The sequence below is a fragment of the Bombus huntii genome, chromosome 10 (assembly GCF_024542735.1).
Source record: "Bombus huntii isolate Logan2020A chromosome 10, iyBomHunt1.1, whole genome shotgun sequence".
Classification (NCBI taxonomy): Eukaryota; Metazoa; Arthropoda; class Insecta; order Hymenoptera; family Apidae; genus Bombus; species Bombus huntii.
The window spans coordinates 1,304,987-1,329,105 of NC_066247.1; the positions used below are offsets into that span (position 1 = coordinate 1,304,987).

Here is a 24,119-nt window from a genome sequence, read left to right on the forward strand (position 1 = left end):
GTATTATTGTTTCCGCTGATGTAGAGCCACTCCATTAGATCAATTTTATCACAGTTACCACTTGTCCCGTTCTCTTTTATTCTCCTGTCTTGTTCGCTAACTTTTTCAGTTTCGTTCGATAAAAGGTTTTTCTATACTTTTTTCAACTTTTCAACGGTAGGCTCCATTATCCAATCAAGATATTTGTCACCATGTAACCATATCCCTTTTAAATCAATTTCTTTGCGTATTCTCATCGTATCCTAAATGTATTTTGTAATAACCAAGAGATAAAAGAAATTTTCAAAACAAGTTTTCCCTGAATAATTGTTCAAAACAAATAACGACGCGTTGATTGAGCAATGTGATATTAGAAAAAACACGATCTCCGTAAATTTACCCTCCCATTACAAAGGATATATGCAGGATGCGATCTAGCTTTGTCTGCCAACGTTATAGTTTCTGTTTTAATTGACGTGTTTTAATTGGCAGCCTTTAATCATCGATATGAAAGCATTCTCCATTCAGAAAACCGTTATATTGTCGTTTTAGCGATGTTCAGAATTTCTATTTCGCCGGATGATAAAATGCGAAAATAGTATTGCATTGAGACGAAAAATGCGATAATATGATTTTTAATATAATTTTTAAGTTTGCAAATAGCCGATTTTTCCGACAATATCTTCCACGTTAAATCTATTTCGTATATTTGCTACTGCGTATTATTATTTAGTCAGATATTCTTATACTAAATTGTGATTACTGAAATTTTACTTTGGCTTTGCATCAGAAATCACTTAGTTCTCACTGGAATCACGATTTTTAACGTGATTTGTAAATAAAAGTAACAGAATTTATCGATTTTTAGCCATTGATACTTATACGCAAACAGATTAAAAAGATCCATTCGCTCGTTATAAACTAGTATACCAATATCAATAGATCATAATACTTTATCGTAAATCGTATTGGAGTAAACAGCCTGAAATCCCGAAATCCTCAACGTAATCTGCAGATAGAGATCGTTTTATTATTTCATTGGGACAAAATGCCGTTGATCTCGCGTTGGCTGGTTTGATCCAACTACGATTACCGATATAATCTTTGCGCAGAATCGCTACGGTTTGATTACATTAGTTATTACGTTGACAAAGCCGCTCCCTTATTCCTGACGCACCGATTCACCTAGAGACAGATCAAGGGTTTAAAGTGCTCAATGCGACAGGCTGTAATGAACTATTTCGAGTGGAAATTAGATTGGCTCGATGCTAAATGGAACGCGACGTAATTGCGTTAGCAGCGATAAATATTAAGCGACGGGTTTCGCGTCGACCTCGCCGACCGACCGAATGCGTGAAGGCCCACGAAATTATTGAAGAACCTAGCTGGACGCGGTGACGCGTGAATTACGTTCCGCTAACCGGCAGAACTTCGTAATAGCTTCGTGTTAACGACAATTGCGTTGTTGATATTGATCTTTTACATTTTGCGTAGTCGTTTTCAACGATGGACATGGGGGCAAATGATACACTGTCCCTTAAGAATACGTGGTCACGTTGATTATTTTCGAAGAAATGTAATTTAATTACGAAATTACAGATAGAAAGACACAGGATGAATTGATCGTTTAGTGGAACTGTCGTGCCATATTATGACACGATAAAGCTTAGTCTTATAAGTTAATATACGATAAACGGACAAGATAAAGAAGGTTCTTTGGACTTGACGGGCTATGATGATCGATCGTAGCGGTAGTATTTTTAATATTGAAATAAATATCAACGAATTAAACGAGTATGCTCAACAAACAAACATTATGCTCTCGGGTGTCTATTATAAAGTTTATTAAAAGGACATACGAAATGTTTGTTGTTGAACAGATTTCCGGCAGTATAGTTTCCACCTAGTCTACTATATGCACCTCACAACTTTGATAAACAAAACTTTGCTAGAGACTAGGATCTAGGGATTGCATACTTATTAGGGACACGGCGCTTGCTACCTTGCCAGTTTATTATACTTCAATCACTATTGCGGGTGAAAAAGCAATATCTTTAAAAGCGAACGTTACCAGCAAGAATGAGAAAGTCCAGTAACGAGGAACAAAGTTTCCAAAGTTTGTAATCCACGTTTAACAACGAATGCTATAGAGTAACGTGCCGTATTTTTAAATATCTTCCCCTACGAAATAGCATACAGTTTTATGCAATAGATCAGATACATCATTTTTATTCAATTATAAAACATAACTCGCGCGATATTTATTTGTGAAATATTTAAAATATTATCTATTTTGATGATTTAAATTTTGGATACAGAAAATTGAATTTAAATTCAGTTAGTACGAAATTATATATTTTTATGGAATCTTGTAGCAATCTTGTATTAATATACGCAGAGACAAACAATGCTCGATATTTACTTGTTTGTAGAAATTTATTTATTTGTTAAAACGTCAACTCCATGATATCCAGTTAAGAAAATATAGAAAAAATAAAATCACCAACAACAGTGACAAAATATACCGTTAGTAAAACAATCTACCTTTCAATGTTTCACTGAAAATACCGAATGTGCAGGTTATTCCATAAAATTAAAATTTCATCAGATATACGAAACTTCAAAAATAATAGAAAAAATAATCCTTGATACGCTAAGAAACATCGGTACCCTCAGCTGTCTTTAATTCGACGAAAAAGAAGATGGTAAACGAATATTTTCATCCAGTTGCGTAGTTAGAGTAAACAATTAGTCTCATTAATTTAGTTGAATTAGTTCTACTTCTGGGATGAAAAATCACATAGAAAGAATAGGAACAATGCGCATAGACGAAAGAGGGATTGGATATATGAATGGGCCATTTCGTTCGTTTCGTGAATAATGATGGGAGAGTAAAATCGATGGTCTGATTCGAATTATTACCGATAAATAATGGAGCATAAACGCAGGAAATATATAAACTCTCGTTTATTAGGGGGATCGGTCTTTATGCACAGATATTTTCTTTTTATTTGGCTGTTCGAATTATTAACCGATATCGGGAGCATTATTTGTCTTGGCGTGTACGGCTCTTCTATGCTATTTTACGCCATTACGCAAAGACAATGTGGCAATAAACTATCAGATAATTAAAATTTATCGTTACTGTTATGCGCGTTATGTGACCGTTAAAAATGCCTTCTTTAATTTCGCAAGCACGATTCTTCATCGAATATCCGATAAACTAGGACCATCACATTATATCGTATCATAGGCGTTCTCGAATTATCGAGATAATCCGCTTTGAGTACCTTCTAAAACTTATCATACTTCGATGCTGAAAGGATTCCTATATCTCGGTTAATGTACTAATGGAGAAGAGATTAGGATGTACCTACTAATTGGATCGAGCATCAAGAACATCCATGAAGAGTACAGTAATATTTTTGCTGAATATTCAATTTATACAATGGCTTAAAACCTGCATCTTGCGTTTTATTCGTATTCCATTTATGCATCGTCATGCGGATGTTATTCATTGCGAAATGGGTACAAATACTTCGTATTATTCGAGTATTAAAATATTGAAATTTAAGCGAATTCTTTGATTCTTTTGGTACTAGGTATAGTTGATTCATGGTACAGGCGATCGTCAACTTCAGCCGCTATAACTGGTGCTATAGCCGTAGCTCGCATTCGTCGACTATTTCTACTGAATAGCCTTTGTTTTCACTACGTCATCAATTATCGTTTGGCTATTGTGGCGGTGAAAGTCAGACAATATAAAATTAGTGGTATTTTTCCTTGCGTAGTGAGTGCTTGGTATTGCTATACAATTTCCATTAAACATAATTAATTACGACCATTACATAAGTACAATGAATTATAATTTATATATGTAGGCGCAATTAATATAATTAATGTTAAACGGTCCTTCTCTTTTCGATTATACGCGCAAAATAAATTGTAAGTTTGCTCTTGGCGATAGAATTTTTCGTACATAAACGGATACATGAACGGAGCATACAAAAACTGCTTTTGAAAAAAAAAAGGACTTGGGCATCGTTTCAACGATTCAATTTCTTAATTAAATAATCGTTAATACAGGCTCGCGCACGAACGATCCAAACGTACTTTTAGCTTTAATTAACACAAGGTACGACGCACTGGTCCAGAAAGTAACGTTGCGAGCGATGGAAAAATGTCGAGCCGCCCGAATCTTGCCTCCGAATGCAGCAAGAATTTTACAAACGTCCCTGACGATTTCAATTAGTCGTTGAGCTCTTGTGCGGCGTTTCGACTGTTCAAACGTTTGCCCGCTTTAATTAGTTCGGATTATCAAAGTTACCATTTCGCCTGACTTCATTGGAGGCCGAGTCTCGCGACAGGTAGCTCGTTGACCCAGAAACGACGCACTTTCAGCTACGTCCCGAATCTGAGTCACGACCGATTAAAATCCACTCGAGTCGGTAGCGCGCTTTCAATTGTCCAAATGCGATTCGATCGGTCGTACAGAGGCGAACTGAAAATTCCGAAAATCCCGGCTTCTCAAGAATCTCCTTCCCCGAGTATCTCGAACATCAACGATAGCGCAAGAGTGTCGCTAATCGGTAAAGTGCTCCCCTTTGTATCGACCAGCTCTTTCTTTTGGAGATAAAGCCTCGGCGGTGCGACAGCATTTCGCTTTCACAATGAAAAGTCGCCGAGCAGGGTGGAAGGTGGTCTCATGAATCCGGTCGACACGTCGACAAACGTATCGACGCGAGAGTCTGCTCGCCGTGAAGAAAAAGAAGAGCGAGAAAAAGAGCCTGGAAGAGTGGAGAGCGTTCGAGAACAGACAACAAGAAAAGATCGTGGAAAACGGAAGGTAGCCGCAACGCGTTCGGCGGCGCGAACCTCCAAACGCAGAAGTGTCTCTCGACCCTCTCGACCTGCTCAACCCTCTTGAAACGTGCAACTTGGACCGTAGATCGTTTTTGCCTCGCGAGAAATGGCGAGCGATTTCGGTCGAAGGAGGAACGGCGCGGCGTCATTCGGTAATGGAGTTAATATTTTAGCAGTGAGACACGAGGGAGGGGACTGGGCCGCATTACGACGCCGTTTACCTCGAGAACGCGACCGCCCCCGAGACTTCTTCGACCCTCGAGGGGAAATGACTAAAGAACTTCCTCGAGGAACTGGCTAGGGGGTCGCTCAGGGAACAACAGTCGCATACATTTTACGTCTGTTTCCATGACAAACGTTACGCGGAATTCTCTGACACTCGGCAGAACGAGCCGCGAGAAAAACAAAGTGCCTTTTCCTCTATCCTATTCCTTCGCCCACGAATTCTCCTTTCCTTTCCCTCGCGAAACCCACGTGTTCCGGAAGACGAGGCGGGAACGGGACAACTGTTTGCGAATCCAGCCTGGCACGTACGTCAACCCTTATTTCTTTCCGGGAAGATGCGACAACACGCCGGTGGTTCAGACTTCGCCTCCGACTTTCACAATTTCGACGATCCGTTTTGCCATCGTCGTTGTCAGCTGGCGTCTCTCCGCGATCGATTTACGTCGACAGCCATGATAAATCAGCCCCGATGAATATTATCCGACATCTACTATATGTATGCCATACATGCTGTGCGCGTAAATCTTCAGTGGAATGAGAATCGTTTCTTAGTTCCTATTCTACTGCAATTTGAAGAGATTGGCATATCCTGAGATGGTTCTAGTTACGTATGCAAATAGTTTCTACTGTAATAACTCAAACGAGATTCGAAGCAATCAATTCAACTTATACGAGTCCAAATGAAAAAAAGTTTCTAGTTGTCGATTTGTAAGTTAAGTTGTATAAACAATCGCGCGATTGATTGTAATTTTGGTTGGTCTGCATAGACCGTGGACGTAAATTGGACATGAAAAGACTGATCAATCTCGTGCGATAAAAGAGAACTTCGATCAACCTCGGTCAATTTAATGCACCTTCGATTAATCTTTGTAACATTAGCAACCGATATTAATCGATAAATCAATATTGTCAATTCACTTCTCATCTACGCAAATTGAATTTAAAGTGATCGTTTACAGGTTTGCGCGCTAAGTGTATCGATGATAATGCTGCAAGCTTGTTAGAGTTGTACTTGTACTTTTGTACTTGTACAGTTGAGGAGAACATGCCTGCCTATTTCATTATCTTTTTTTACTATTAATTTACTACCTGCGTACGGTCTGCAATAACACAAAATATAAAGTATTTACTTTAAAGTACGAGGTATTTTAATTTTTTAATGTTTATGAAATTTAGCGATGTTAGATAAATGGAACTAACTTAATTTTATTGACCACGGCTTTTTAAATGGTAAACCGAAGCCACACTCTACTTATACATTCATTATTTTTACAGTGAATCAATTTTAACTGGAAAGCTCGTAAAAACACTGTGAAAATTGGCTAGCTGATATGAAAATTAAACATAAACACGCATTGTCCTTCGATCTGTATTTTTTCCGTTAAAATGGTAGCACGGAACATTATCATTTACATGAACATAATTCATTTATGCGAAAAAATACATTTGTTCATATATATATATATATATATATATACACATATAAATTTACACGAATATTTGGTGCAAGTACGTGACAAAATATCGGTTTCACGTTAAAGCAAGCTTTTAACCCTTTGAGTGTTTAATCCGTATGTCGCCGCACATCGTATGAGCAACTTGATATGCTTGAACTAAATACTTTACGTCGTAAAAGAGATTCAGGTATTAAAATGCATTATAACATGCACAAGTAAATAAATGAAATTTTTGGAAACAAATACATTCTTCGATATTCTTAATTTACATGCTGTAGATTTAACGCAAAGTTGTTTTGTTGAAATTTTACTAGCCACTCAAACGATATAAAGAAACCAAATCTAGATTTTTCAGAATTATTAAAATAAAACAAATTTCACGAACTAAAAAGTTTCCAATGATATGAATGATTTACAAGGGAAGATTTCCAGGAAGATTTCCAAATTAAAAATAACATTATGGAACTTTGGGAATACGTATATAGTACATAATATTCTTTCGCTGCCTGAATTCACTCGAAGAGTGAAAATTCGGCTATTTTCCGATTTTACCTTATAACTCGCGATGAGATTGACTTTAAAAAATTTTTTACCAAACGATATATTCCTAATTAAAAGAACTAACTTTTGTCTGAAAACTTTTTTTCTATCTCTTACAGTTTCCGAGTTATAACACAAAATTCATCCGCTTCGGGTGTATTTGGGTAGCAAGAAATAATTGCGTAATATACACCTATACATTCTGCACATATTTCCAGTTTCATAATTTTTTGAATTTACGAATTGTGGTTCGCCCATTGTTAGATAACGCTGTGAGAGAAAAAGTGCATAAATGGAACATGATATTTTGCAAGAATTAAACGTTACGGTTTAGTATATTTTAATATATTAATGCTCCAGGACGAAATATATAAAATTCGCCTGATTCAACACGCTAATAAACCAATTCGCATGAAACCAATATTCATCAATATATTAGTATCAGTATAAGGTTGCTTTCGTGACTTTCTATTTCTCAATGACCATTTAGATTAAGATATGAAATAAGTGGCTGCGAGGAAATAGCCATACCGGTAGCAAAAGGATTTCGGTTGTCGTAATATTTCGCTTTTAATGTGGACCGTTACAGGAGGGGCGAGTTATAAAGTAAAAAGGCTCGTTCGTCTGTTCCGCCCGGTTTGTTCTGGACGCGCCGTGGCTACGAACGCTTGCAGCGATGATCTCGCCGATTCGTTTTATCACCCGTGATTCGTGACGCGAGATTTTAAGATGTATGATTGCAATTTGTTCCTGCCATTTGTTCGTGTGAGAAAGGAAGGTTTCGTTGGATTCGTTTTGCAAATTGCGGTTGAAAATTGTTTAAAAAATTCAGACGTCAATTTATAAGCAAATATATCGTAAACTTAAAGTTTAGAAAGTTAATTAACAAAGATTCTCTTGTGCAATGAAGAAATTGAACATTTGTTAAATAAATACCACACATTTTAATTCTCACGCGTCTTTAAATTATTCAGAAATTATTCCAATTCGATGTGATTCGGCATGTTAACTAATATCTTGAAAATTGTACGTACGAAACGGTTGCCATTATGAAAACAAAAATCTGAATGATCGTGAGGCAAATTAAAGATCGCTACTGCGCAGAAAATACGAACGAACGTTCGTAACTAAACGTGCTACGAATCCAAACTCTGCACAGGTAATGAAAGCTATTTCAACACAGCACCATCTGTTTTCTTCTCGTTCTGGCGTTGGCTGCTAGTTACCGGGTTACTTATCCTGTTCAAACATGGAAATCCTGGCAAGCTTTAAACGTTAGCCGTCAATCGGTGTAACGATTGCAGAAGGAACGGATCGTTCTATATCAGGAATTATAAAATAAGGATTGGCTTATGACAAATAACCTCTTTGTTAAATTCAAAGACGAAAGAATATATCAACGAGGAAGGTTATATACAACTGAACAAATATAATTGCACAAATAAATTTTCCTTCGAGATTAGCCTCGAGAAACGATTATTGCGAATTAACGAAGATATCAAGAGATACTTGCATATAACGTAGAAAAATATCAATTTTATGAGAAGATTTTCACTTTTCGGCGAAGATAACCGCTCTTTCAGAACACAATTTTAAAAAATGGTTCTTTATTCCTTAGTATAAGCTTCAAAAGTAGATGCAAAATTTCAACTAATTTTAGTTAGGATTCTTGAGTTGTAACCCGATTAAGCTTTTAGGCCGGGTATAAAATCTTTTCTACGTAATACAGAGGATCTTAAAACGTGAATAATACTTTCGTGAAAAATTCCTGATCGAAGAATTCCTAACGAATACGTCGAGTTAAGTTAATAAAGCTTGGAATAAGAGTAGTAATAAGCAAAATAATAAGAACGATAAGATATCGCTCATGAGGTAAGCCGAATATTTACATCACGGATCAAATAAATTTCTTATTATAATCTTCGGGAGACCACAAGAATCTTTAAATTAATTATAAACTTCCGTCCATCAGTTACAAAATTCATAATCACCTTCTATCTTAAAGAAGAGTTTAGTAAAAAGCGCAATGGAAGAAGAAAGCCGCAGGAAACGAATAAAAAAATAGTCAGTGGTTTTATTAATTATTCATCAGGCGTCAAATAGAAGCATTCAGAGTACGAATTTAATCGTATAACCGATTCGACGTGAAAATGGAATAAAATTGCATAACGGGTAATTGTTACTTAAAAATGGTTATCTATATCGATAATTCCTGCATATATCTTTGGGATTGTTCTGGCTTAAACATTTTTCTTCGAAATAGAAAATTACAAAATCATACTCTAAGAACGTTCGATTTTGTTAAACAACTAATCGTTGATTTCGCAAAGATCTTCACAGAGACGCAATGTTTTATCTCAAGTGCGTCTTCCTATCTTTTTATTTTTTCTTTCCTAAAACCCAACCCTAAAGCTGATGTCGCTCATTCGGAATGCAAGAAACGAGACCGACTAGATGGCGGCGAATAGCAACGAAGCAAATTGTTAACCAGCCGCTATATTTATGCATTTATTTATTAACCAAGTTTTATTTGTCCCTCGGGCGAAATAACGGGCGGCGAAAACAAGTGACGCTGTAGAGCGACAACTCACGGCCTGCCACCGCCAATTGCGACGATTCGTTTTATCCTGCGACGTCCTCGATCCGTCTACGTCGTACGTCAAGGCATGATAAATCAGTGTCGCGTTGATGGCGAGCATCGCGCGGCTGATAGGCAACCGTACCACGTCGTTTCTCCGTTGTCGATTCGCAGTAGTCGCGAAACCCTTTCTCGTCCCTCACTTTTTACCATTTCTTCCTCTGTCGTTTGTCCTATCCTCTATTTCTCTCCCTCTTTCGTTGGTTCGCATATGTTCGCATTCGTCTTCTTGCCTTTTCTCTCGCCTCTATCCCACGCCACACCATTTCATCTTAGCGAAACAATTGGAAATACGCGGCAAAGCTATTATCGCGGCGGATCATTAGACCGAATACCATACGCTAAAAGTAAATTGACAGAATGCGAACAATCTGTCGATGAAAAGTGGACCGGCGAAATTGAAGGAGAGCAGATGTAAATGAAATTGTTCGTTGTTTCGTTTCAAACTGCAGCTGCAGTCAATTACGACAGACTTGAATCATGTTACACTTTATTTTGAACAGCCATTCGACGAACGTATAGTGTATTTATTTTTAACGCAATTCTCCGCTATTTCCAAAACGTTTCTAGATTGGAGTAGTTGGATTCATCTTTCAATTTTGGAATAAATTTTGCAACTTTGATCAAGCATACCCAAAATATACGGCTATATTATTATTTAGTTCCTCTATCATATACTTACAAATATATATACACAAATGTAAGAGATTTAAGGATTTATATTTACTGATTTACCGAGATTATGTTGTGATTATTTATATAGAATATAAGAATAGTTTAAGGCTAGGCCAGAAGAACTTTTAATTACATTATGGTTCATCGGTAGGTTTGAGGCAACCTTCGATCATGTTTTCGTCGAATTTTACCGAATTCGGGTGAACGGCCACAACCAGCGAATACTTAATAGCTACTTAATAAATCCATAAAGCAAGGAAGAAAGTTCCTGTTTCAGTCCTCTGAGATGTTTCCGTGCTCATTTCAGTACAATACGTGAATAACGATAAAGCACCTCGGATTTACGTCGGATCTAGACGCGTTCTTCTCACGTCGTCGCTGCCGATTTATGTCAGCACTGTGGAAATAGTCGGTCGACTCGTCGCCGATATCTGGCGATCAATCTTTATCGCATACCGATGTCGATACCATATCAAGAACTATTTCAGACAATGCTTTAGACGTGAGTTCGATCACAATTCGAATCCAATGTTTCTTGATCGACTTCGACTCAAGGGAATGAAGTCGGAAGAGAGGAAGAGCGACGAAGAAATACGAAGAGACTGCGACCAATTGCGAGATTTAAGCAAACGTTAATTCTCGAGCAATCAGGCTGGTTGAATCGAATCGGCTGGTTCGAACGGTTGACAGCCGATGAAAAACTACAGTAATTCACTGCATTCTCATTTGCTTAATTGAAACCGCGAATCTGACTGGCACCTTTTGCGTCGGCGTTAATCTGGATAAAAAGTAAGGAATGGTCGCATGGCAAGCTCTTTTATGTACACGCGTATATAATTCGTCGGCATGAAACGATGAAACGCAGTAAAAGGCGCGTTTTTTTAAACGATCTCGATAACAAGCGCGCCTGAAATCCTTGCTCTCCCTTTACTGCTCTCTAATTAATTATTTCCATTATTCTTATCAAGACGCGTCGACTGGTTGATTAAATCTCGCGTTTCCAGACGCTTTAAGAAGATAACATCACGGAATGGAATGGGTCGAAAGAGCCACAATGAGAAGCATCGTGACGCTGTATCATTTTTTATGCTACTTAACTGTTTGACCTGTCGGATACATCGATCATTTAATTAGAGTTTGGGTTTTACATCGAGGAAGTTGCTTCAGGTTTGTGTGATTCGAACAGTCCCCTAATTTTCTCAGTTATATAAATGATCTGATACAATTAATTGGGTGCTAATAGAAAAAACATCGATATGTCATATCTTTACTGTACTATCAGCAATTCGTTATGTATCGGTAACTATCGTATATACGATAGAGCGTATTCCATTACATAAATACCTTAATAATAACACGTTCTAATAATTCGAGCAGAATATCTGACAAATGTTTTTCTATTATAAATATATGCTATTGTTATACGACGTCGTATGTTGTGTTTTTCATAATTGAAGAAGAACTGATTAAGATAAAAATCTTCATCTTATTAAGTAGGTATAATTACTTTAGTAATTGGCTTCGATATTAAGTCAGAATCATAAAGTTTAGTATATTTGTACATATTTAGTATTTGTGACATGATAAAGAAGGGCAACGCTTAAAAGTATCGTGTCGTCGTCAACAAATATACTTTGCATGTTTTACATTTAGAAAAGTACATTACAGCGTAAGTTATATGCGTTACGATATAATTTCTATTGGGGTTTAAACAATTTCTATAAGCAGTGCAAATTCAACTTGTCTGTTTCACAAACAGAGAGATCCATTGAAATAAAATTACACTATTCATTTTAACTTCGTTCCTGTTCCACCTTCTCAAGATAGCTCAGCTCGCTCGTAATAATGAAATCAGGGATACGAGCAGCCTTTTGACAAACGATCTTCATAATTAACGAAATTTCCGCGGCGTTAGAGCTAAAGGTAAATTTAAACAAGTAGTCGCTTGTAATAAAAAGCGGCGAGCCCCAGGATTAATCCAAAAAGAAAGTTCGAAAGTTCGCGTAGAACTTTAGCGGGCCATGAAGCGCAATTCTTTTTTTCCATCATTCTTTTTGCGAATCGCACATAAGCGTGTACGCGTTTAGTTGTCTCGTTAGGGAACGTAGTGGCATTAAAGGCAACCGTTCTTTTTTATGACCGACATCGACCGTCGTTGCTCGAAAGGACCTCACTGTCGGGAAATCTGCCCGCTAGATACAGAATTATTCGAAAAGGGAACGCCGGGGAAACTTTTGACCAAGCCCGAAACGGAACGTTCACAAAAGCTGCGTAACGCGGCGCGAATGGAAATAAAACGCGTGAGACAACGTAAAGTTTTCTCGCGTTACATGTTTGAAAAATCTTAGTCCACCGTAATCCCGACACGACGCTGGGAAAATTCTGTTTTGCAAACGGACTGAAACATCTATGCTGCTGTGCCTAAGATTCAGTAATGAAAACTTCGCTCTTTAATTATTCCCCCTTTTCCCTAACGAATGGCTGACGAATGACGAAACTTGAAAAGCAAAAATTATTTCTGCTTTTTAACATTTCTTCCGTGAGAACTATCTTAATTTTTTTTTTTTTTTTTTATATTAATTCTAGAGTATGACCAAAGAAGATACTATGGCAAAGAAAATTACGTATTTCTGGCATGTTAAAGTTAAAAATATCGCAGGTATTTTTTAATGGTTTCAATTACTCGGAAGAAGTGATAATTTTAAATTTTTCGAACTTTTTGTTCTATTTAATTCCTACATATCCAACTTAATTCGCACTGATGCCTGTTATTTATATGAACAAGTTTCTTACTCTATTTGATTTATTTTAAATAAAAATCACAAATTGCGTTTCATTGCATTTTGAACGTAAATGATATAACGATAAATTCCTGAATTTAAATTAAAGTTGTCAGGGGAAAGTTTATATTTCGAAATACACGTTTGGCCTCAACACTCTTTGTGGGGCTTTTACGTTTAGTGAAACGATTCGTTCACCAAAACTATTTGTCTAATGGAGCTTGAAATTTAGACGAATGTCATTTTTAGACAATAAATTTCCCTAAATAAGATAAAATTAGTCGTCAATATTTTATTGCTTTTCTAGTATTATTATTGAACTTTAAGGAGGATAAGAACCGAGGTATTCCATATGGCATATAAATAATTTAGAACATTATTGTTTGCATAACCTGAAAATTAATATATAAATGAGTTTAATTGATTTTCGTCGGAGAACTAAAAGTAAACAGTAACGCTTTTGTACGTTCTAAAAATATTTATTTCGTTGTCCTATATTTCGCTCCTTTTTAAGCACGTATTATTTATAATGAAAAGTATCATACATTCTCTTGTTGGCATGGAATTTTCATTTAAAGCATGCAATGTAAATGCAACTCTCTTATATAAGAGGAATGTTTTAAAACTGTAAGCTTCTAAAATCCTGAGAATTTCGTGTTTTTACACAGTTGCCTTTTTACACAGTTAAACTTCTCCAATCTGTTTATAAACTTATCGATTTCACACGGATTCCGTTAGACTAGATCGCCAATAAAATGTTCCTGTTCAAATGTGTCGAACGTATATATACGTGCTACGATACTATCCAACATATTAACGATATTAACTCATAGTTTCAAACGCTATCAATATTTCTAGCAATTGACTCGAATGCATTGGTTAAAAAAATAATGTGGAAAGAGTAGGTCCGCAAAGCCGAGGCTCTCAATCCTTCTCGCAATTTGCTTCTAACCATCAAACCGCAAGCCATGGCACAAAGTGTTTCTAAAAACTTCCTTTCTGTTAGCATTTACCAGTGAGCAAAGCTGCGCAACCACGGACCGCCATTTTCACTCCGTAACAATCTCGTCAGCAAGAAGGTCTGTAGATTTTTGTCCATTACTACAGCGTCCTGATCTTGCAAACCACGATACGTCTACAGAGCGATCAGCTCGAGGCACTTTGTCTCTCGAGCCACGAACCTTCATTCTCCTCTCCGTTAAGCGTACCAACGAGCTTTTCACGCGCGGCAGCGTACCGGTACTCTAAGGATAGAGTAGTTACGGTTCTTCGTGAATTTCGAAGCGCTTTCGAGATAATGCCAGCGTACCGGAGCGGCACATTTAGTCGAAGACAAAAACGAAACAAGAGGGTAATTTCATTGATGGCGATCAATGCCAGAGGACGCGGACAAAAATGATGGCGCGGCCGTTGCATAGGGATCTAGAAAGTAAGTGTACAGCCGTAGCAGGCGGCGTTAACGAGTGGCATCGCTCAGCTGGAGCTTAAACCCTCGTTAGGAAGCTAACAACCGACCATATGTCTTGTAAATCGCTGGTCCACGTGAAGCAGCGCGCTCGAATCTACGAATTTATGCGGTCGTCGAACGCGGCCAATCCAAACGATCGACCGGAGAACGAGCTTTCGAACAAACAAAAACGCAACGTCCCTAGCTGCAAATAGCTCGACCGTGCGGCGACAAACCGCGCCTGAGTCGCACGTTGCTTGGACGCATTGCGCGCGACAACCTTCAGTTTCGATCGAAAACTTTCTGTTCCTCCAAGTTTTTTCGAAAGAAAACGAATACTAGAGGTTGGTCGCTGAGGCTAGAAAACGGAACGACCGCCGCTCGATTTTCAATTATCGTAGCCCCGTTTGCGATTTAAACGATGCGATGGTCCCCTAGACTGTTATGGGGGCTTGTTCTCCACGATCGATCGCCGACCGATTCTCCACTCGTTGGAAATCGAGTTTGGATTAAGCTTCGACGACGTCCTCTATTCCTAGTACTCCTTGTACGGAAGCATCGTTTTCCGCGTTCCGATAACGCCCGTGAAACGACAAGTCGTAATCTCATTTATCGTGGACCTCTCTAAAGAACAGACAGAAAACGAAAGAGAGAAAGAAAATGGAAGCGAGGGAAAAGGTCGAAGATCATCCCTTTTAGTTCGGACAACGCGCATTTCCAGCATAAGAAATCTCACAGAAGTTTTCATGCGTTCTGCGTAGGAAACTGTTACATCAACTCGATCGCGACACCTCGTACTACTTTGGCTACGAATGCTCTATTTTCGCGTAGAATGACAAATCTCTTGAATCTTCTTCGACACACTGGCTCAAGCATGTAGAGAATAATTTTTCTCCAGCCTTGAGATTTAAATTGCACTCGAAACTGTGCTCGAGCAGCTCTTAAAAGTCTTGTTACCTTACAATGATGTAACACCCTGACTCCCTCTGTCTCGACTTGTTCGCTCCTCTTACTACATCGTTATATCACGTTTGATATTCAAGTACATTCTTTTGTATTTTATCGATAAAACTAAACGGCTAAGATACAGGGCGATTTGATGTATAATTTGATAATAAAAGAATTACTACACAATACTCGATTTAAGATTAAATAAGGTCTTTAATTTTAATAAGGTTATTTTGTAAATAAATAGTGCATGAAGTATGTCCCATGACATTTTTTCGCAACACTAATTTCAAACACGGTAAACGTGATTAGTTACTCTTGCAATTTGCATACTAGAATTAGATGTTTCAACGCATACATCGACCAAGAACTATGTATTACTACTACTAATGTACTATTACTACTACTAATACTAAAAATGAGCATAGTAACAAAGTAGTAACAAGATTGACATCTCAAACTGTGAATGATTCAGAGAATAGAAAACCATTTGTAGCTACTCGCTTTTATGACAAATTGCCGAGCACGCGAACAATATGACTACTTGAATGAAATCCTCGTAATGAGCATGATAAGCCTTAAACCCGAAAATCCTAAAAGATGTTTAACATATCTATGTTATAACGGGTCATTCCTAGATGTACCATTTCCTCATTTCACTTCTCTTTTGGTGATTCTATTTTTTACTTTGCTATAATAGTTTTATAAATTAATGACTAAAACAAACTCTTGAATAAAAAATACTTAAGTAAAAAAAGTCAAGAATAAATGTACTTACTGAAAAAGAGGATAAAATGCAATGAAAATAATATAAAATTGAACGAATAATAATTGATTTCAAATGAAATATTTAATAGAAATATTCTCAGGCAATCCCTTCATCAAAACATATTCTTTGAGAACAAAGAAGTAGCGAGATTTGCCTGTCGCGAGGTGTTTTCTTGCACGTGAAATTTGATATCCTTGGACGGATAAAATTGAACTCGGGATCAATCACAACGAGACGTGCACTATGTTCGCCAAAAATTCTATGTAATACAGCCAGCCACCCGTGTCGATTCGGACCTTCCATCCTACGAGACATGATTGAGTGACCAAAAGAACAAAAATGCATGCGACTCACCATTAAACGCCAAGAACGTTATCATCGATGTTGTTGTGGTTCAGGAGAAGTCATTATGAAGACCGTCAGTAAATAGGAATCACCGAATTCCACTGCAAGAGACGAAGACTGGAAGAAATCTGTAACAAAGCATAGAATATTACGATTTGTCCATAAAGACAATATTAATTCTTTAAAATGTGTGAAATAACAAAAGATTGACGTCGATTTGTTCTTAACATCATACTGTTGATTGTTTAAAAAATTTAGGACAATGAGAAATAAAACTCTTCGAACTTGACAATAAGAAGAACTGAAATTCTCATAAAGACTAGTTACTATAAAAATTGGAATTCTGATATAAAAAATAAAAACTTAGAAATGACTTTAATGACATCTAAACCAAGTTAAATATCTTTTTATTTAATTAATATACTTAAATATTATTATGGATAGTAAAATATTTCTTAATTTCGCGAAATGCCTATGAATATTCCGTAATATAATTGATTTGTAAAAATTTTATTCTGAATGTCTCGTCATTAGAGATGTACAGAGAGACATGTACTTCGAAATAATAAAATATGGCGTGCTTTCTTCGTCGGTTAAACACAGCTGCGCAATACCAAAAAAATGCAATGCGCAGAACGTGTCTGTGATTATCGAAAAAAGTGACCAACAGCATTATTACTGGAAATTCGCGACATACATACGTAGCAAAATGTAAAAAGTATTTCAATATCTTATTCAAATATGCTTTCTATTATTTTAAAATAAATTAAATATTACCATCCATAATCCAAATATCCATAAAAGGTATCGGATTCATCATCAATTATGGCGTCCGTTTGAGTTTCATGACGTTCCTGTAATACCTCGAAGTACGTGCAAAGAAAACGTACGTTAATTAAACGAAGTTAACACTAGTGTATTTATGGGGTGAAAGAGTGATTATGAAAGTACATACTACGTAGTAGGAAGATCGGCACTAATCGTAAAGATACACGGACACACATCTAATCGCTTCGATTATCCACACTAGAATGACACCCCGCGCCGCGATTTACCAACGAACTTCGATTTGCAAGAAGTGGGGGGGCTCACCGGCAAGCCAAGAGTAAATAAACTGTGCTCAAGGATATATATGTTGTCAGTAGGAAGCATATTCTATACCTAATAAAGAAACGATAGGTCGGACTGAAACGTGAGATGAACGTTGAAAGTAAACACAGATGAGGTAATATGTATAATTTAGTCTGACGAAATTTATGCAGTTGAAACGTGAATATCTAAGCATAGAAATTTGATATAGGTAAGTGTCGTAATTTAATTAGGTTAAATAAACATAATTAATAGGTAGAAATCATATTGGAACTTTATAGCATTTAATTTTCATTTAATATATAATATAAGTAATATTAATGTAAACATCATATAGCATTCTTTTTTAATATAACCTATAGAATGTATGTATCAAGTATGTGTTTTGTTAAATGAAGATTTAGGATAGTCGGTAACAAGAAATTATAAATAATCGTGTTTAACTTTCTACAAATATAAGGATTAGGCCACATTTTGTCTAGAATTACTCTATATTCAAATGTACGCCTTAAGTTATCAAAATAATCTAAATATTATATGCTAATATTTATCATCACTTAGACATTTTGCCAACAGAATTTTTATGAGATACTTTACACTTTTTTCATGTATTTGTTAATTCTTTAAAAAATTAACTGCCTTTTTTTCTACTGCTCTTCTCGATGCTTTTATCCGCGATATTATATTACATCGTGTAAATGAGAATTTTTGCAGAATATGCAATATGTACATATGTACGAATTTCCACATTTATTTGGGTGTAATATTTAGGTAATAGTAAATTTTATTTTATTTGTGATACATTCTACTATTTAAACAAAAAGCCAACCCCTACGTATTTTAGAATGCTATATAATGTTAACGTTTATCAAAATTGGTTCGTTACGCTTTATTTATTTTGAGCAATAAGTAGAATAGCAGAATTTCAATAATTTTAACGTTGGAATATCTTTTTGAATAAGAATAGAGTGTTAAAATAGTAATTATGCGTAACGAACATAGAATACCATGTTCAAAAAATCATATTGTATCATATTAATCAACTCGATTCGTTTTGTAACTTTCGTTCTTATCTTTATATTTTAATAAAATACAACAAACAAAATATAAAACATCCTGATATAAAAAAGACGAGCAATTCGATCATCTACGATTCTAGTAGTTAACAGTCACAGAATACAAATGTCATGTACTTCCCTCAAAATTTATTTCTTCAATTCATTTCTCCAATTCATTATTTCCTCTATATAGCAATGAAAGTTTTCTCGCAGTTATCGACAGTATTCCATGTTGGTTTCTCGCCGTACATTTTCTCTCGTTCCGCTCGATTTCCGATCAAAAGACGTAGACAAGCGGGACTTTATTTAATGAATACAATGAACGTGGGTCCGGTGCTTCTTTTTCTTTCCTTCCTAACCTCATCCACTCCCCGTCATAATGAAAAGTTCCCTCATAAAGAAAGCATGTACTATGGCATGACTTCATTCAGGTACTCTTTAAATTTTCAGATAACCACCGAATGGCTCATAATCCAGCGGCATGTCGCGCCTATCGTTCCAAGCTCGAAAGATAAATAGAAGCACGGGGACCAGCACCGCCTCGAGGGCATTACGTCGCTCGTTCTCTTTCACGCGCAGGTTGGTATACCTCGAATTTGCATTGCCCAGACAACGGCAGTGCTGCTGTCTGTACCCAACGAAACTTCAAGCCTGCCAACATTTCTAGCTTCCGTTTCGACAGCGCGTCACTCTCTCGTTGAAAATGCGAATACTGGTGAAAAGGAAATGGGGAGAAAAAAAGAATTGGTTGCACCTAATATGTAAACCTGAATATACATAGTAATACAGTGATTAATGAATTCTCGATTCGAAAGTTTTTTATTTGTTTAAATTTTATATAAGAGATGCGTTGTGCTGTTACAATATATTACATAGGAAAGTCTGTACAGGCTATGGTTTTAATTTGTCGTGTTTTATTAGAGAAGTAAAGCTCGCGTGCTTCGACGGTAAGCTCGCACTTGTCCTTGCGTGCAAGTGTTTCGAGTTACGTTTTTAGCTAGATGTTCTGATCTTCTTTTCTTATGACGAAGGCGTACTTCGTAATTTTAATTACAACTATAATTACTCGTAGTGATATGAGATAACAAATATGATGGAGAGGTTGATACAATTGTATGGATACAAAGGAACTAATATTACTTCAGAGAAAAAAAAACTTATGACGACTAAAACATTACCTGTGATGATTGATGACGATGCATAAAGCGATTTGATTATTATTAATGAGTTTATTAAATGTTTAAGAGAATTATTACTTAATTACTATAAATTAGATTACTTAATTACAAAATAAGGTATCGATTTTAATATTATTAAAAATACACATTTTTCTGTTAGAAATCCTACATCTAACGAGGTAACGCTGATGTATCAATACCCACTTATCCATTTAGTGATAACTATATATTATTATACATGGTAACTGTGTTATACAAGTAGTTCGCTGTACTGAGAGATCGCAGTTCTGAACAAATCTATCGAGTTGTAAGACCGATTATGCGAGGTGATGCGACACGATGTGACGATGTTATCGGTGCGCTACATGTTAAATTAATTAGGTGCAGTTGTTTTCCGTTTTGTTGTCGTATGAAATATGATTTATTATTGCAACTATTTACAGCTATCGAAAGTAATATAAAAATTTTGAGTATACCAACAACTTTAGATCCGCCGAAGATTCTTCGAGGCATTGAAAAATAATTCAAGGTAGATGTATAGTATGTACTTGTTAAAAACTCTATTTCTATTAGGAATTCATAAGGAAACTTGATATTAAATTTAATATAATACTCATACTCTACTTATTGAAAGAGCATGAAAAGTTGTTTTAACTTTCTGAAGTTCTCGATAATTTTATAAAAAGAAACCACGAAATGACGAAGAGAAGAAAACAAAAAGGTGTATTGGTAACTTTAGTTCATCAAGCGTGTAGATGGTCTGACAACATAGCGGGAAAATATTTTAAGAAGAAATTAGGTCGACGACGAAATTAAGTTTTAGTGTAACTTTCTCAATAACCGTTACTTTCTTTCCTCTCTTTATATTTTTTTGCCTTATATTTTAATAAATTTTGCTTTCATGGATGTACTAGCATTTATCGTAATTTTACTTTAATAAAGTTTTATGATTAAAATTGTACGTGTGGTATTTTCAGATATAATATTCAGAATATATTTGATTTATTATTAGAAAAGAGATAATTAAGAAAACTAGTATGTATAGAAAACTAATGTGAAATTGATTCAAATATACCTTATTCTTAAAAGTTCTTTTTGTTCAACGATTAAAAATAGATAATAATTGATCTTATTTCAACTACATTTGACGTCTCGTCATTTGTGTTTGGTCCTCTGCCTGTAGATCTTCAAGTAAACGGGATAATTTCTTGACCCCGCAGGCATCTTACATTCTCATACCTATGTCCAATTGAATTCGGAAGTGCATATACCAATTGTTGGTCGGCGTCCAGACATACTGATATCAGACCAGGAAATGTTCCGGTATCGACCGCTTTACCTGTGAAACTATGCGAACATACAGTGACTGAACCGACGCTGAAGGAACTTCGTTACGTCAAAACCAAAGTGATCTGTAAATTGATTTCGCTATTTAAACAAAAAGTAACCTTCAGCTAATAACTCAACACAAGTATTCTTTTTAACCTACGTGTTTATTTACTATCCTATTATATTTGGAATCATTATACATAATGTATTTTTAACGAATAGAGCCACTTTAAGAAAGATGTCTAAAAAGTAGTTATATAAAATATTTCTAATGAAAATGCGACACAATGATCCGTTTGCATTTTATTCCTTTTTGATATGCAATTAATACTGATTTATTTCTCTACTTTATCGAGATATATTATTCAACTACAAATCTGATTTTGTTGAATGATTTCCATTATCTTATGTAATAAATTATCTCTTATAACTAAATGTAGTTATGCCTCGTTAATATCGATTAATAAGGAGTTGTAATATTGACTCTGTCACAGTGTCAATTCTCAGAAATAATCCAAACGAAGGATTATCGTGTTCTAATCTTGGCTCAGGTCTGTAGAATAAATAGAACGACTAAATCCGCGTAAGAGAACAAATCCGCCGCTGTTTGGAGCTCGAAATTAACAAACGGCTAATCATCACATTGGTTGATAAAAAGTGAAATTCTGTGAAAATATGATGGAATTTATGTAGAGTAAGTCAAGAGTTTAAGTTTTTCAAGGTTTTGAATAACGTTCCTGAATATATTTTAAGAACGGCTATATCTGAAAATGAGATTTATCGAAATAGAAAACTTTCGCAAAAAGTGTTATTTTACTTGGATAAAAATGATATTGTAACGCCACGTTAAACATAATTAAACATAGTGAGATAATTGCTAATAGTGAATACATAAAAGAAAAATCAATAGCTATCTAAAGATCCAAAGCGAATTTATAGGAATCTGGCGATTGAAATAAGGTGGATAACAAGTGGGATAGGGTAATAGAAGTATCCCATTAAATGAGGAGTAAGATTCAATGATGTGAATACCTGAAAGAGGAGGGTTGAGTTCCAACGGATAATGAATCTATAAAAAAAACCATAGAGACAATTCCAATCCACTTTACCTGATTCAATAGCTTTCGAGCAACTATTTGAAACACGGAGCACTATTCTTGAACATTCGTGCGTGAATCATACTTATCGATGTTTGACATCCTGATTAAAGAGAAGACGGGTGAATAGCGCTTATAGAATATCATATACGGCACCGTTCAAGTTATCTCTGTTATTATCCCTGTTTCACCTCTATACCCTTGTTTTAGTTATTTGCCTTGGTTATTAATTTTATGCTCTCACTAACTATTTCTCGATAGACAAATAGATAGAATAGATAGAATAGATGAATTTTTTGATAGATATGTGAAAATAGTCAAAAACATTTTAAAACGTGTATTTGCTGTTGTTGATCAACAATTACTCAAAGAATGAGGTAACAAATGATATTATAATATCTAATATTATATTAAAACAGATTACTATAGTCTTCAGTTTGCTTTACTATTTTGCAACATTCACTAATGAATGAATAATAAAAATATTGTTGCTTAGCGTAGAGCGAACGATAATGAAAGAAGTGTTAATTAAATTTCTACGTACATTGAAATTCAATAATCTCGATGGACTAACGGATATAAATATTTCAAGTTAAATCATAAATATTTCAAAACGTCGAATGTGATATTAAAGTAATTTTAGCTCCATTTCGTGCAACATATGCAGACTATATTTAAATAATTAAATCCGTAAAATTATATATGAATGTAATGTGCAATGGAAATAAATTGACATATTTTATTCAGAAGGTATCTGAAATACTTTTGATGGTACCGTTTCCATGTCCGAAATTGTATTTTATATGGTAATGTTAAGGAAAGCTCGTGACATATATTTTTTAATTAATTCTATCTCTTTATCCATGTCATTTTTGTTCGAGCATATTAAAAGTACATTCGTTTTAGCACGTCGTCTCACCAGTTACATAGAGTTATTTAAAAAACGGAAGTTTTTATTTGTACCCGTATTGTTTAGTTTCATTCAATTCTTCGTTCTCAACCATCGCCACCAATAGCATCGCTGTCATTGTGCTAACGTTTATGTCTGTCATGTAAATAACACAATGACGTCTGTACATTCTAATTTCTAACTTTTGGTACGTACACATTTTTAACCTTCCCTTCGCGTAGCTCGTATTTCCATATCACTCGTGGTTTTACGCGCTCGCCTGTTTCAGTTTGTGCCACTCCGTGAAATCTATCATCTTCGTCAATGCAGGATCGCGTCGCGATTTTGAATTGTTTCGCTTAATTACTTCGATCCAGGCCGAATCGGTCGTCTACGGAACAAAGTGGCCGCGCGCCAAAGCGTATTGCATCGTGCGTTCATTGTCTCCAGCGATGAATGCTGCTGTGAACTTTTTTAACGAACATTGTTTTGTCCTTCGCTTTTTGTTTTGTTTTGGTTCCTATGGTTGACGAATAACCTTTGTAAGGTAAATATAGTTGTTTCTGCCACTCCGAGCGAATGACTTGTTTTGGAATAAAAAAGCGATTTTTACACGATAGGGTGCGAACGCCGAAACGGCATGAATACGAATGATAAATGTGTTCGATAAGTGATAATTTCTTAAATGACTCTTGATTATGAGATTCTTCAAACGAGTGACTTTTGTCAGATGTTTTCGATTATTTCTGTCAAAATAATTTGTTCGATGTTATTTCTGAAGATGAAAGAATAATACGACAAAGAAAATTGCAA

General features: G+C 35.7%; 1 protein-coding gene across 1 annotated transcript in view; it reads right to left on the reverse strand.

The window, feature by feature from the left end:
* Nucleotides 1–17,694, reverse strand: part of LOC126870512 (uncharacterized) — a 111,849-nt gene extending 94,155 nt beyond the window's left edge. Inside the window, exons 1-3 of the mRNA XM_050628310.1 lie at nt 17,622–17,694; nt 17,444–17,529; nt 16,676–16,794 (exon numbers count right to left, since the gene is read on the reverse strand). Of these exons, the coding sequence (XP_050484267.1) occupies nt 16,676–16,700 (25 nt within the window). The 5' untranslated portion in view covers nt 16,701–16,794; nt 17,444–17,529; nt 17,622–17,694. The remainder of the gene's footprint in view (nt 1–16,675; nt 16,795–17,443; nt 17,530–17,621) is intronic.
* Between the last annotated feature and the right edge of the window lie 6,425 nt (nt 17,695–24,119).